Consider the following 12755-nt stretch of genomic DNA (forward strand, 5'->3'; position numbering starts at 1 on the left):
CTGTATCTAATATTTTCTGGGTCTCATGAACAAATAAGGCGAGTTGGGTCTCACACGATCGCTGTTTCCGGAATCCATGTTGATTCCTACATAGTAGATTCTGGGTTTCCAGAAATGACATGATACGCGAGCAAAAAACATGTTCTAAAATTCTACAAGAGATCGACGTAAGAGATATAGGTCTATAGTTTTGCGCATCTGCTCGACGACCCTTCTTGAAGACTGGGACTATCTGTGCTCTTTTCCAATCATTTGGAACCCTCCGTTCCTCTAGAGACTTGCGGTACACGGCTGTTAGAAGGGGGGCAAGTTCTTTCGCGTACTCTGTGTAGAATCGAATTGGTATCCCGTCAGGTCCAGTGGACTTTCCTCTATTGAGTGATTCCAGTTGCTTTTCTATTCCTTGGACACTTATTTCGATGTCAGCCATTTTTTCGTTTGTGCGAGGATTTAGAGAACGAACTGCAGTGCGGTCTTCCTCTGTGAAACAGCTTTGGAAAAAGGTGTTTAGTATTTCAGCTTTACGCGTGTCATCCTCTGTTTCAATGCCATCATCATCCCGTAGTGTCTGGATATGCTGTTTCGAGCCACTTACTGATTTAACGTAAGACCAGAACTTCCTAGGATTTTCTGTCAAGTCGGTACATAGAATTTTACTTTCGAATTCAAAGAACGCTTCACGCATAGCCCTCCTTACGCTAACTTTGACATCGTTTAGCTTCTGTTTGTCTGAGAGGTTTTGGCTGCGTTTAAACTTGGAGTGGAGCTCTCTTTGCTTTCGCAGTAGTTTCCTAACTTTGTTGTTGTACCACGGTGGGTTTTTCCCGTCCCTCACAGTTTTACTCGGCACGTACCTGTCTAAAACGCATTTTACGATTGCCTTGAACTTTTTCCATAAACACTCAACATTGTCAGTGTCGGAACAGAAATTTTCGTTTTGATCTGTTAGGTAGTCTGAAATCTGCCTTCTATTACTCTTGCTAAACAGATAAACCTTCCTCCCTTTTTTTATATTCCTATTAACTTCAATATTCAGGGATGCTGCAACGGCCTTATGATCACTGATTACCTGTTCTGTACATACAGAATCGAAAAGTTCGGGCCTGTTTGTTATCAGTAGGTCCAATATGTTATCTCCACGAGTCGGTTCTCTGTTTAATTGCTCGAGGTAATTTTCGGATAGTGCACTCAGTATAATGTCACTCGATGCTCTGTCCCTACCACCCGTCCTAAACATCTGAGTGTCCCAGTCTATATCTGGTAAATTGAAATCTCCACCTAAGACTATAACATGCTGAGAAAATTTATGTGAAATGTATTCCAAATTTTCTCTCAGTTGTTCTGCCACTAATGCTGCTGAGTCGGGAGGTCGGTAAAAGGAGCCAATTATTAACCTAGTTCGGTTGTTTAGTGTAACCTCCACCCATAATAATTCACAGGAACTATCCACTTCTACTTCACTACAGGATAAACTACTACTAACAGCGATGAACACTCCACCACCGGTTGCATGCAATCTATCCTTTCTAAACACCGTGTGTACCTTTGTAAAAATTTCGGCAGAATTTATCTCTGGCTTAAGCCAGCTTTCTGTACCTATAACGATTTCAGCTTCGGTGCTTTCTATCAGCGCTTGAAGTTCCGGTACTTTACCAACGCATCTTCGACAGTTGACAATTACAATACCGATTGCTGCTTGGTCCCCGCATGTCCTGACTTTGCCCCGCACCCGTTGAGGCTGTTGCCCTTTCTGTACTTGCCCAAGGCCATCTAACCTAAAAAACCGCCCAGCCCACGCCACACAACCCCTGCTACCCGTGTAGCCGCTTGTTGCGTGTAGTGGACTCCTGACCTATCCAGCGGAACCCGAAACCCCACCACCCTATGGCGCAAGTCGAGGAATCTGCAGCCCACACGGTCGCAGAACCGTCTCAGCCTCTGATTCAGACCCTCCACTCGGCTCTGTACCAAAGGTCCGCAGTCAGTCCTGTCGACGATGCTGCAGATGGTGAGCTCTGCTTTCATCCCGCTAGCGAGACTGGCAGAGACTGTATTAAGATGAGGCCGATCGTGACGCTGAAACAGTTTCACGAAATGCACATTCGTGTTGCCAGTCTGAGTGGCTATCTTTTCCAGGTCACCATCTATGTCATACTCCCCATCCCTATCAATACTATTACCAACCCCACCCACAATCACTACCTGATCCTCTTTTGTAAAATCCCTACATAACCCCCCTATGTTAAAAGTCACCTGAGCCAATCCTGCATTAGGCTTCACAATGCTGGTGACCTGGTACTCACTCCCCAAAACTTCCTGAAACTGCTGGCCTACACCTCTACCATGAGAATTACCTAACAGCAGAACCTTCTTCTTTCTATTAGACTTTGCAACTGTCCTAGCCACCGTAACTGCTGAGGTCTGCTGCATACTTCCTACATCTACAGCTACTAGAGATTCCTCTCCACTAGACTCTGACAGTTGGTCAAATCTATTACAAATACCAATACCAAAACTATCTGAAAATCTCCTTCTCCTAGCAGATCTCTTGCCAACAACCAGCTCCCATTCCCCAACCCCCTTCTCCCTCCTCATCCTATCTAGCTCCTCCTGTGCGTTTTCCAACTGCACCTGAAGAGCACAGATCTTACGCTCCTGCTCCTCTATCAACTTACTCTTGCTACATAACCTGCAGTTCCAGGAGAGGATCTCACCAGAATGCCCACTGGCTTCCCCACTGCATTCCCCCCAGTGAAAATACTTCGAACAAGTCTCACACCGCAATCCACTACTCACGAACCTACGGCAAAGCCCACACTTCTCACTCATGGTAAAATTTTACAGTTATTGAAACAAGAAAACAACTTTATCCAAGTTCCGCTACTACAATAAGATGATGTTAAAAACTGACTACAATAATCACAAACTTGCTCCACAAGGAAAGTAACTACTATTATTGACAGTATTAATCAACAACAAATGAGAATATAACAAATACTAACACAGAAAGAAAATCAAACGTCTAATGACAGTAACGAAACTGAAAGCAGTTCGCAAAAATTTCTTCTGAAGTTATTTCACCGGAAAACACCAAGAACACCGGTTGAAGACTACTAAAGTTCCTAAATAAACTACTATACACAAACAATTAATTAGTACTTAGCTTTCGATGCGCCGCTACAGCTGCAACTGGTCAGCGCGGAACGTAAACACGGGTGAGAGGTTAAGTTGCTCGATACGAAACACTCACAATTATCAGGTCACAACACAAGAAAGGCAGAGGTGAATGAAGAAACCACTAATAAGTCACTTATATAGTAAATATTTTCTCAAAAACCGTTAAAATATATATCTGCAACCTAAAAATAGATGAAAACTTAGAGAGCGATCTCACACGCAGTCACGCGCGTATGACGTCACACCAAAGAATCATAGAACTCTTTGACTTTGAATCCTTAAATAAAAGTTTACTTTCAGGAATAAACCCCATGTCTGTTGACCCTGTTGTACAATAATAAGGCAACTACCTTTACCTACTGGAACTTTAAAATAAAAAGCCCACCACTCATTTTCCCTGTGTAGCTTTGGTCCATATAAATTTCGTCGATATAATAGATGTGATACGTCCCACTGTCTCAAAACCTCCTGCAGTCTACTTAAAGAAACAGTCCTTACAGCCATAAATCACTTCTCTCTGTAAGGAATGTTCTACCATTGTACTGTTAATGTGTCAGGATTGGCCATGAGGGGAAAGCAGTAGGCACCCGTTGAGGTGAAAAATCACACATTTTAAATGCCGTAAAAAGGAAAGGCAGGCCTAGAGAAGCCGTCGAAACTGAATGCGCTGCTGCCAAAGAGACCAGGAGAGGAGAATTTCTGGTTGGGTCCGAAGCTGCCAGCAGAAGAGAACGGACAGCGTGTCCACTCCCAGCGGTTGGCCGCGGTCCCACCACCACTTGACCAGCTCCAAGCCTCCCTATTAGTTGGCAAAATCGAAGACACGTAGTTTTGTAGCATTAGTCAGCAACACATGAATTTAGCTGCTGAGTTTCAAAGTGGTTATGTCTGGTTATGGGCAACATGACTGAGACGCTGCAACTAGCTGCCAGGCAGAAGGCACTGACAAACATCGAGTGAAAAATAAAAATCAAATTTTTATACTAATAAATCCGTCCAGTAATGGCCCCCACTGTACAGTACATCTTATGATATCAACAGTCTGTCTCCATTAATATTCTTAGCAATGTCATAGAAAGAAGGATCCTTTATTGTATGATTACATGATAGCGGAACAAACACTGGTACCAGTTACTTCTGTAAAATATCTGGGAGTATGCGTGCGGAATGATTTGAAGTGGAATGATCATATAAAATTAATTGTTGGTAAGGCGGGTACCAGGTTGAGATTCATTGGGAGAGTCCTTAGAAAATTTAGTCCATCAACAAAGGAGGCGGCTTACAAAACACTCGTTCGACCTATACTTTAGTATTGCTCATCAGTGTGGGATCTGTACCAGATCGGGTTGACAGAAGAGATAGAGAAGATCCAAAGAAGAGCGGCGCATTTCGTCACAGGGTTATTTCGTAACCGTGATAGCGTTACAGAGATGTTTAGCAAACTCAAGTGGCAGACTCTGCAAGAGAGGCGCTCTGCATCGCGGTGTAGCTTGCTCGCCAGGTTTCGAGAGGGTGCGTTTCTGGATGGGGTATCGAATATATTGCTTACCCCTACTTATACCTCCCGAGGAGATCACGAATGTAAAATGAGAGAGATTCGAGCACACACAGAGGCTCTCAGACAGTCGTTCTTCCCGCGAAACATACGGGACTGGAACAGAAAAGGGAGGTAAAGACAGTGGCACATAAAGTGCCCTCCGCCACACACCGTTGGGTGGCTTGCGGAGTATAAATGTAGATGTAGATGAATGTCCATTGATTGTCATTAGAATCCAAGTTCTCTTTCATCTGCGAAACTAAACCATCTACAGTTGAGTATTCGCCCATCAAATATAAAACACTATTAGAGAAAAAGTCCAGATCACCTATTTCTTTCTTATGATCGCATCACTTCCCTGGTGACATAAAAGATACTGACCCTCTGGCTTTGACAGGTGTGTTCACTCTGCTAGAGATATACTGCACGGTTCTCAGTCACACACCACATACCTCAGCCATTCCCGCCTGGCTGTTGGCAAGGTTGGGGTGAACACCACGTGGCAACAAGTCATCAGTTTCAGACTCTCATCTGAAGAAGTTATACACTTGGAACACCAAAGCTCTTGCTTGTTTGTGTAACACTTGGCACTTTTCTGATCCATCAGCCATAACAAACACTTTGCAAAAAATATATTCTCAAACACACACCCAGGAGAAGAAATCACCACTACATGTTCAAAGTACACTCAGCAAAGCACGATACAGACTGAAATGGCAGAGTGATGCTATTGGCTGGAGCGTCATGTCGTAAACTGTCTCTTGGTACTGTACATCATCCCACTGTCTGCCTTCTTACCAGCACCCTGCTACAGTAACGGAACATCTCTCGTTACCACTGCAGTTGTACAGCTACAGCTGTCCAGACTATTTGAGAGAGAAACATCTATACACTGAAATTATTTCTTCACTGTCTTTAATATTCCCAGGATGTTTCAGCTCCATATACAATCATATTCCTTCTCTGCGCACGACAAAATTTCAAGGTTAAGGTTACTGTCATATTTTTCTCCTTCACAGAGCATCCAAGTAATTCTCCCTTTCTAGCTCCAAAACAAAACACAGTGTAGTCACAAAATTCACATGGCTAAACTGCACAAGGTAAATTCTACAAATCACTATGCAGCAACCACCATTTGCAGTGCAATTTTACAACATTGACACAAAGCCAATAACAGAATGTGGCTCACTCGACTCACCCATGTGCGTAGGTCGCACTGCGGTGGGAGGCCGTAGGTTGTGAGATGGCGGAGGATGCGTCTCCAGTGTGGTGACGGGTGCAGGTGCGACATGCTCCGGCGCAGCAGGCGTGGTGCCCGTGGGTGGGAGTGTGTGTGTCCCAGCTCCGGGCCCAAACGCCAGGACTCTCGACAATGCCACATCTTCCAGAACCACTGGATCATTACCGTGGTCATAAGGGCACAGATCCCCACGCATACAGTACCCTTTTTCTGGAAGTATACAAGGTACAGAAATATAATACCACTGTCACTGGGCAAAAGTAGACAATAATATCTTTTACCTAAACTATTAAATTTGAAGAATAACTGGCTGAATGCAAGTCAGAAGCAGAGATGCTGTTAAGATAACTATTTTCTACTTGTTGCTATTGGCATTACAATAAAATGCAGATCCTGAAGGCTAGTATCATAGAGTCATTCTTTATGTTTGTAATTTTAAGCTTATGGTTTTTAAAATTTTAGGAAATGGTAACAACAAAAGAAAAGTGCTAAATAAATCTGGCAGGATAAAATTTTAAAAAGAGAATTGAAGCAGGGGGAAGGAGAACAAGAAAGAACGTCAAATGTTTTGCAAAATAATGTCTCAAAGTAAGACGTAAAATAGATTAGAGAAACATTTGATGTGCCTCTGAATGATGCTCAAAATCGTGTACAGCAAATGAGATAACTATTGAGAATACAATGTTTAAAACATATAGCCCCCCATAGTTCAGTGGCAGTTTATGAATGCTGAAGGTGTTCCGGGTAACCACTACACAGGGTGATATCCCAGTATAGCTCTACGGCTTTTGTAGGCTCTTACGTACTACTCCTAGATGAATCTCTATTTTTTTTATAATTTTTATTGGAGATGATAAGTAATATGGTTAGCTTTATAAGAATTTTCTATGAGAGGTTTGGGTAATTTAATCCATAGTATTGGTTTGATGTGAATATGGTGCAGCGCATATCCAGTGATTGCTGAAAGTATTATGAGCATGGCTAGAAAAGGCTGATTTCTAGAAGCAATATATCTGATTAGATGAAATGTATGTAATAAATATTTACAACGTTATGGAAAGGATAAATTGCTATTCACCATAAAGAATACACATTGAGTTGCACACAGGACTGATGGGTGCATTGCCAGATAGTGGCTCACAAAGAGGGTGTGGGGACATGAATTGGGAGGAGGTGATAAGTCAAAGGTGGGCAGAATCTATTGCGTGTTGGGTGTGAGGACAGTAGGTTACCGTAAGCTGAGGCTGGGATAATTTTGGGAGCAGAGAATGCATCACAAGGATAATTCCCATCTGCGCAGTTCAGAAAAATCTGGTGGTGTAAGGGAGGACCCAGATGGCCCGGGTTGTGAAGCAACCACTGAAATTAAGCGTGTTATGTTCAGCTGCATGTTGTGCCACAGGGTCTCTCTCTCTCTCTCTCTCTCTCTCTCTCTCTCTCTCTCTCTCTCTCTCTCTCTCCCCTCCCCTTCCTCACCCCCAGTACTGCCCGCACCCATTCTACATGCTCCCTAAAGTACATAAACCCAACCACCCACGATGGCCTACTGTGGCCAGTTACTGTGCCCTCACCAAGAGAATCTCTGTACTTGTGGACCAACACCTTCAGCCTATTACCCACAACCCACCCTGCTATATAAAAGAAACCAACCATTTCCTCCACCAACTCTCCTCAGTTCCTATTATTTATCACATGACACCCTGCTTATCAGTACTGATGCCAGCTTCCTCTACACTATCATCCCTAATGCCTTGCCACTACTAAAAACTGCGTTTCCCAACCCCCCAATGGACTCCAAACCTACAACCTCCTTCCTGGTCACCACGACCATCTATAGCCTCAACCACAATTACTTCATCTTTGAAGGTATCACCTACAAACAATTTGGTGGTACACCAATGGGCATCCCCATGTCATCATCCTAAACCACCTTATTCATGGGTAATCTAAAGGAATCCCTCCCAACCATCCAAAATCCCAGACTCCTCACCTAGTTTGATGACACTGTGATGTGGATTAAGGACGAGCACACCCTATCCACATTCCTCCAGAACCTCAACAACTTCTCCCTCATTTGCTTCATCTGGTCCTACACAACCCAACAAACCACCTTCCTCTATGTTCACCTCCACCTCAGATACGGCTTCATCAGTATCTCTGACCTTATCAAACCTACCAACCACCAGTAATACCTCCACTTCAACAGCTGACACCCGTTCAATACTAAGAAGTCCTTCTCATACAGCCTATCCACCTGTGGCAGTCTTTTCTGTAGTGACGAGCAGCCCCTCTCAAAATATACAGAGAGTCTCACGGTGGTCTTCACAGACCAAAATTACCCTCCCAACCTTGTGCAGAAATGGATCTTGTGTGCCTTGTCTCTCCGATCAACTACCACCTCCCACATTTCTACAGTCTGACCACAAAGCAGCACTCTTCTAGTGACTCAGTACCAAGCAGGATTGGAGCAACTGAATCATATTCTACACCAAGTTTCAGCTACCTCTCATTGTGCCCTGAGATGAGGAATATTCTACCTCCCACAGTGGTATTCCACTGCTCAACGAACCTACACAATACCCTCATCCATCCCTACACAACCCCTGCTTCCAAACCCCTACTCATGGCTCATATTCCTGTAATATGAACTAAAGCAAAACCTGTTCCATACATCCTACCACCACCACCACCTACTCTAATCTGGTCACAGGCATCACCTATCCTAACAAAGGGAGGGTGGCTCCATGTGAAAACAATCATGTGACTTACAAACTAAGCTCCGACCAATGTGCTCTTTTGCATGCGGGAAAGGCAACACACAAACTATCTATCTGCATGAATGGTCACTGACAAACTGTGGCCAACAGACACCTGGACCACCTAAATGCTGAACAACAATGTTCTTCAGTTTAATGACTGCTTCACAGTCTGCACCAACACCAGTTTTTCTGGATTATGCAGGTGGGAACTTTCCCTACAATATATCCTATGTACCCATAATCCCCTCTGGCCTCAACCTTTGCTAGTTCCTATCCTTCACACAACTATCCCCTTATCTGCTCCCGCTCCAGTACTATGCAGCCTTATATTCCACCAACACACACTACCCTTGTTCGCACTATGTCCCTGCACGCTCCCACAAGCAGCACTAGACCCTCTCTACTCCTATCCTGCTATCCCTCACCCTTCCATGTCCTAGCAGCCTGCTTAACCCACCATCAACAGATTACTTCTCCCATCAGGCACAGTTGCACGCAGTCTGGCCTATGTGACCAGAGACATTGACTGTGTGTGTGTGTGTGTGTGTGTGTGTGTGTGTGTGCGCGTGCGAGAGAGAGAGAGAGAGAGAGAGAGAGAGAGAGAGAGAGAGAGAGAGAGAGAGAGAGAGGGGGGGGGGGGGGCTGTGCTCCTCTGAATGTGTGTGTTTTCTACTCCAATAGAACACTTTTTGGGCAAAATCTTAAATGTATTGCAATCTTTTTCTTATGGCTATCTGCAAGTCATCTCATCTATATGGTGAGCAGCCATCTATCCTTTTTATAATGTTGCCATTGTTCTATCCTGGATATTTCAATGTTCGACATAAAAGACGTCAAGCACACAGAGCCAAGATATCCATCCAGAAACACATTAAATTCAGAACTGACCTCTGTCTTCTTTCACACATCCCTCCAGTCCACTTCTTGTAAAATTACCTTTAAACTTTCTGTTGTCTCTTAATTAATGACTCTGTTCTATGACACAACTTCATTGTAATCAGGGAATTTATTTAGTTGTGCACCATGCTCAGAGAGGCCATTCACTACTAGATTCATTCAATATCATTGATTTAAGTATACACCTGCAAAGATGATATCTATTGGTGTAGTGCTTTCCTGTGTAATTCTGGTGGGGAAAAGATCTCGGGTTATAAGTGTTAAGTAACACTTTCCAAGAATTTCTTTATCTAAATCTTTCAGAAAATTAATATTGAGGTTTATACATTATATCAATTATTTTGTTTCATCTGTTGGGTGATATGACATAGCTCAACTTTTAAAAATAATGTTTTATAATTAACAAAGAGAGAATCTTGAAGACTGACTCCTAATGAGTGACAAAAGTGGTAGCTTCCACGTTCTTGATAATTAAACAAAATTCATTGGTATGACGAAAACTTGAGTGTTACATCAAAAAATTTAGGCACCCACTTTTTGAGACACAATTTCATAGAACTGTTGCCTTGAGTCACTATGTCAATGTTTACATCCACAGTAAAACATCACAAAATCTCTGTATTGCAATTAGATTCCTCAGATTTAAGGCCAAAGGCTCACATGGTGGAAACACTTACACAGATGATAACAATCTGAGAGTAATAATAAAATATTGAATGTAGTAAGCTGATACTGATATGAAAAACCTGTTCCAAGCCTAATTAAATGTACATATTTTGATTAATTCTGTAAAAAAGTAACTGTTTGTTCAAAATAAAAACCTCAAATTATTAAGAAAATGTTGTTTCTAAAATATTTCCTTTGAATTCCTGCTTGATTTGTAGCCGTAGTAGTAGTAATAGCAGCAGCAGCAGCAGCAGCAGCAGCAGCAGCAATGCCCCATTAATAGTAGTAGTAGTAGTAGTAGTAGCAGCAGCAGCAGCAGCAGCAGCAGCAGCTGCTGTCAACTTTTTTCTGAAGGTGGTTTGCTGGAGCGTTCATATTCACTGCTGCCTGCTATAAGGGTCTTTCTCCCTAACTCTATTCCACTCAGTACTTCTTTATTCTCAATTCAATCTACACATCTTAACTTCAGCATTATTTTGTAGCACCACATTCAAAACTTGCTATTCTGTTCTTTTCCATGTTTTATTTCTATAATATGGTATACTCCAGACAAATACTTTTCAAAAAGATTTCATATCACTTATATTTATATTCAATATCAACATCTCATTTAAAAAAAAAAAAAGAGAAAGCTTCTCTTGCTACTGCCAGTCATTACTTATTTTTCAATTTCTACCATCATTTATTTTGCTGCTTACTTTTGTACTACTTTAAGTATCTCATTCCCCAATCTAGTTTCTCCAGCATCACTTGACTTAATTCAACTGCACTCCATTACTGTTACTCTACTTTTACTTAAACTCATCTTACTGACTTTTACAGGACCCTCCATCAAATGATCTTCCACATCCTTTACTATCAATCACCACTGGAAAACAGCTGCTTTTTTTTGTCTTCACCCTCAACTCGTTTCAAAATTTCTCCTCTGTTCGCTTTACTGCCTGCTTGAAGTGCACAATGATTAACATATACAACCCTTACAGAACTAATAGTTACAATCTTCTAGACATGATATTAACAGATGTATGATTTGAGTTGCTATAAGTAATAAATTTCAGATTTCAGATTTCTAGAGAATGCCCCCAAGTGACATTGTTTTTTCCATACCACTCTCCAGCTTTCCCACTTTATACAGTAGCTACGATATTACTGTCCACGGTAAATTCTTACCGTCAAAATCTCGACACCGCCTTTTCGGTAGAAATGTGGGAGTAGATGCAGAGTTGTCAGGTATTGCGACTCCAGCAGCTGTAGCAGACACGGCAGGTTTGCTGCAAGCGCTGACAACACTCTGAATGCTCTGTGACGTTGTCGTCAGCCTCATATCAACATCGCCGTGGTTGCTGTCCTGTGTCGGAGTCGCTGCACCAGACAGCGGCTCCTTCTTGTCTCTGGCCGAACGGTCTGCACATTAAAAATACCACATTTATTGTGTAATTTCTAACAGAATGCAGTGCAACACAACTGAAGTATTGTAAACGTACTAGAATGAATGCAGTACACTTGCACAGACATCTATTTATTGGACAAAGGAAGACCTCTAACAGTAAATTATAATAAAGTACCAGCTTTATGGTAATGTGTACAGTGTGATCAATATTTGCATCTCATACAAGGTAGCCCTCCATAATCCAATTTGCTGTCACTGCCAACTGGTACAAACAACATTCATAATTTGGGTGTCAAGGATTCGAGTGCCTCCTCACTAGAGTATTTCAGCAGGTGCTGAGAGTGACAGATGGTGGTCACATCAGAAGCTGAGGAAGCAAGACACAACTAGGGCAGAAATTAGATCTGTAACAGGTGCAGGCACTCCTCTACAGTCCCCCCTCAAACCTATAAGCATGTGAAGAAGTCCACATCCACAGTGTTTCTACAACTGCAGTGTTTCTATACTGTTCAAAGCATTAAACATAATAACCAGTAATATAACTGTTCTCTGGCATACAAGTATCTACACCACCATTGGTGAACATGACAGATGATTACAGCATCTTCACAGGGCATGAACAACCAGATCCAGCAAAGTGGAGATGTACTGCACCTGCATTGAGACAAACATGTGCCATATCCAAACTTCCATCATGCTGGCAAAATTAGGATGGTAAGTAATTCAAAATTAACAGTTTTCAACAAAATAGCAATAGAACAACAGCTTCTAAGCAGATGCCATGAAATTTGGCATTTGTAATCAGGTAGGTAATTCCAATCATGACTACATGAACCCTCCAGTGTTCATCAATTACTTGTGTCACCTCCACTATTGTGGATGCTCAATAAGACTTACAGAGAATGGCAATGGTATTCATAATCATTATCAGACATTCAAAAAGTCTGAAGCTATAGTCTTAATTGAAACATTGGAAAATACAGGACAGTATAATGACAATATTATGAAAAGGATAGATTCTACTCACCATATAGAAGAAAAGATGTATCACAGACAGGCACAACAAAGAGACTGCTACATGTGCACAGA

General features: G+C 42.3%; 1 protein-coding gene across 4 annotated transcripts in view; it reads right to left on the minus strand.

Annotated features, from left to right (window-relative positions):
* Positions 1 to 12755, minus strand: part of LOC124545110 (RNA-binding protein 26) — a 266987-nt gene that overhangs the window by 176088 nt on the left and 78144 nt on the right. For all 4 annotated transcript variants that reach the window (XM_047123928.1, XM_047123929.1, XM_047123927.1 and 1 more), the window contains exons 6-7: positions 11447 to 11680; positions 5913 to 6164 (exon numbers count right to left, since the gene is read on the minus strand). In XM_047123928.1, the coding sequence (XP_046979884.1) occupies positions 5913 to 6164; positions 11447 to 11680 (486 nt within the window). The remainder of the gene's footprint in view (positions 1 to 5912; positions 6165 to 11446; positions 11681 to 12755) is intronic.

The sequence above is a fragment of the Schistocerca americana genome, chromosome 8 (genome assembly GCF_021461395.2).
Source record: "Schistocerca americana isolate TAMUIC-IGC-003095 chromosome 8, iqSchAmer2.1, whole genome shotgun sequence".
In the NCBI taxonomy this organism is placed as follows: Eukaryota; Metazoa; Arthropoda; class Insecta; order Orthoptera; family Acrididae; genus Schistocerca; species Schistocerca americana.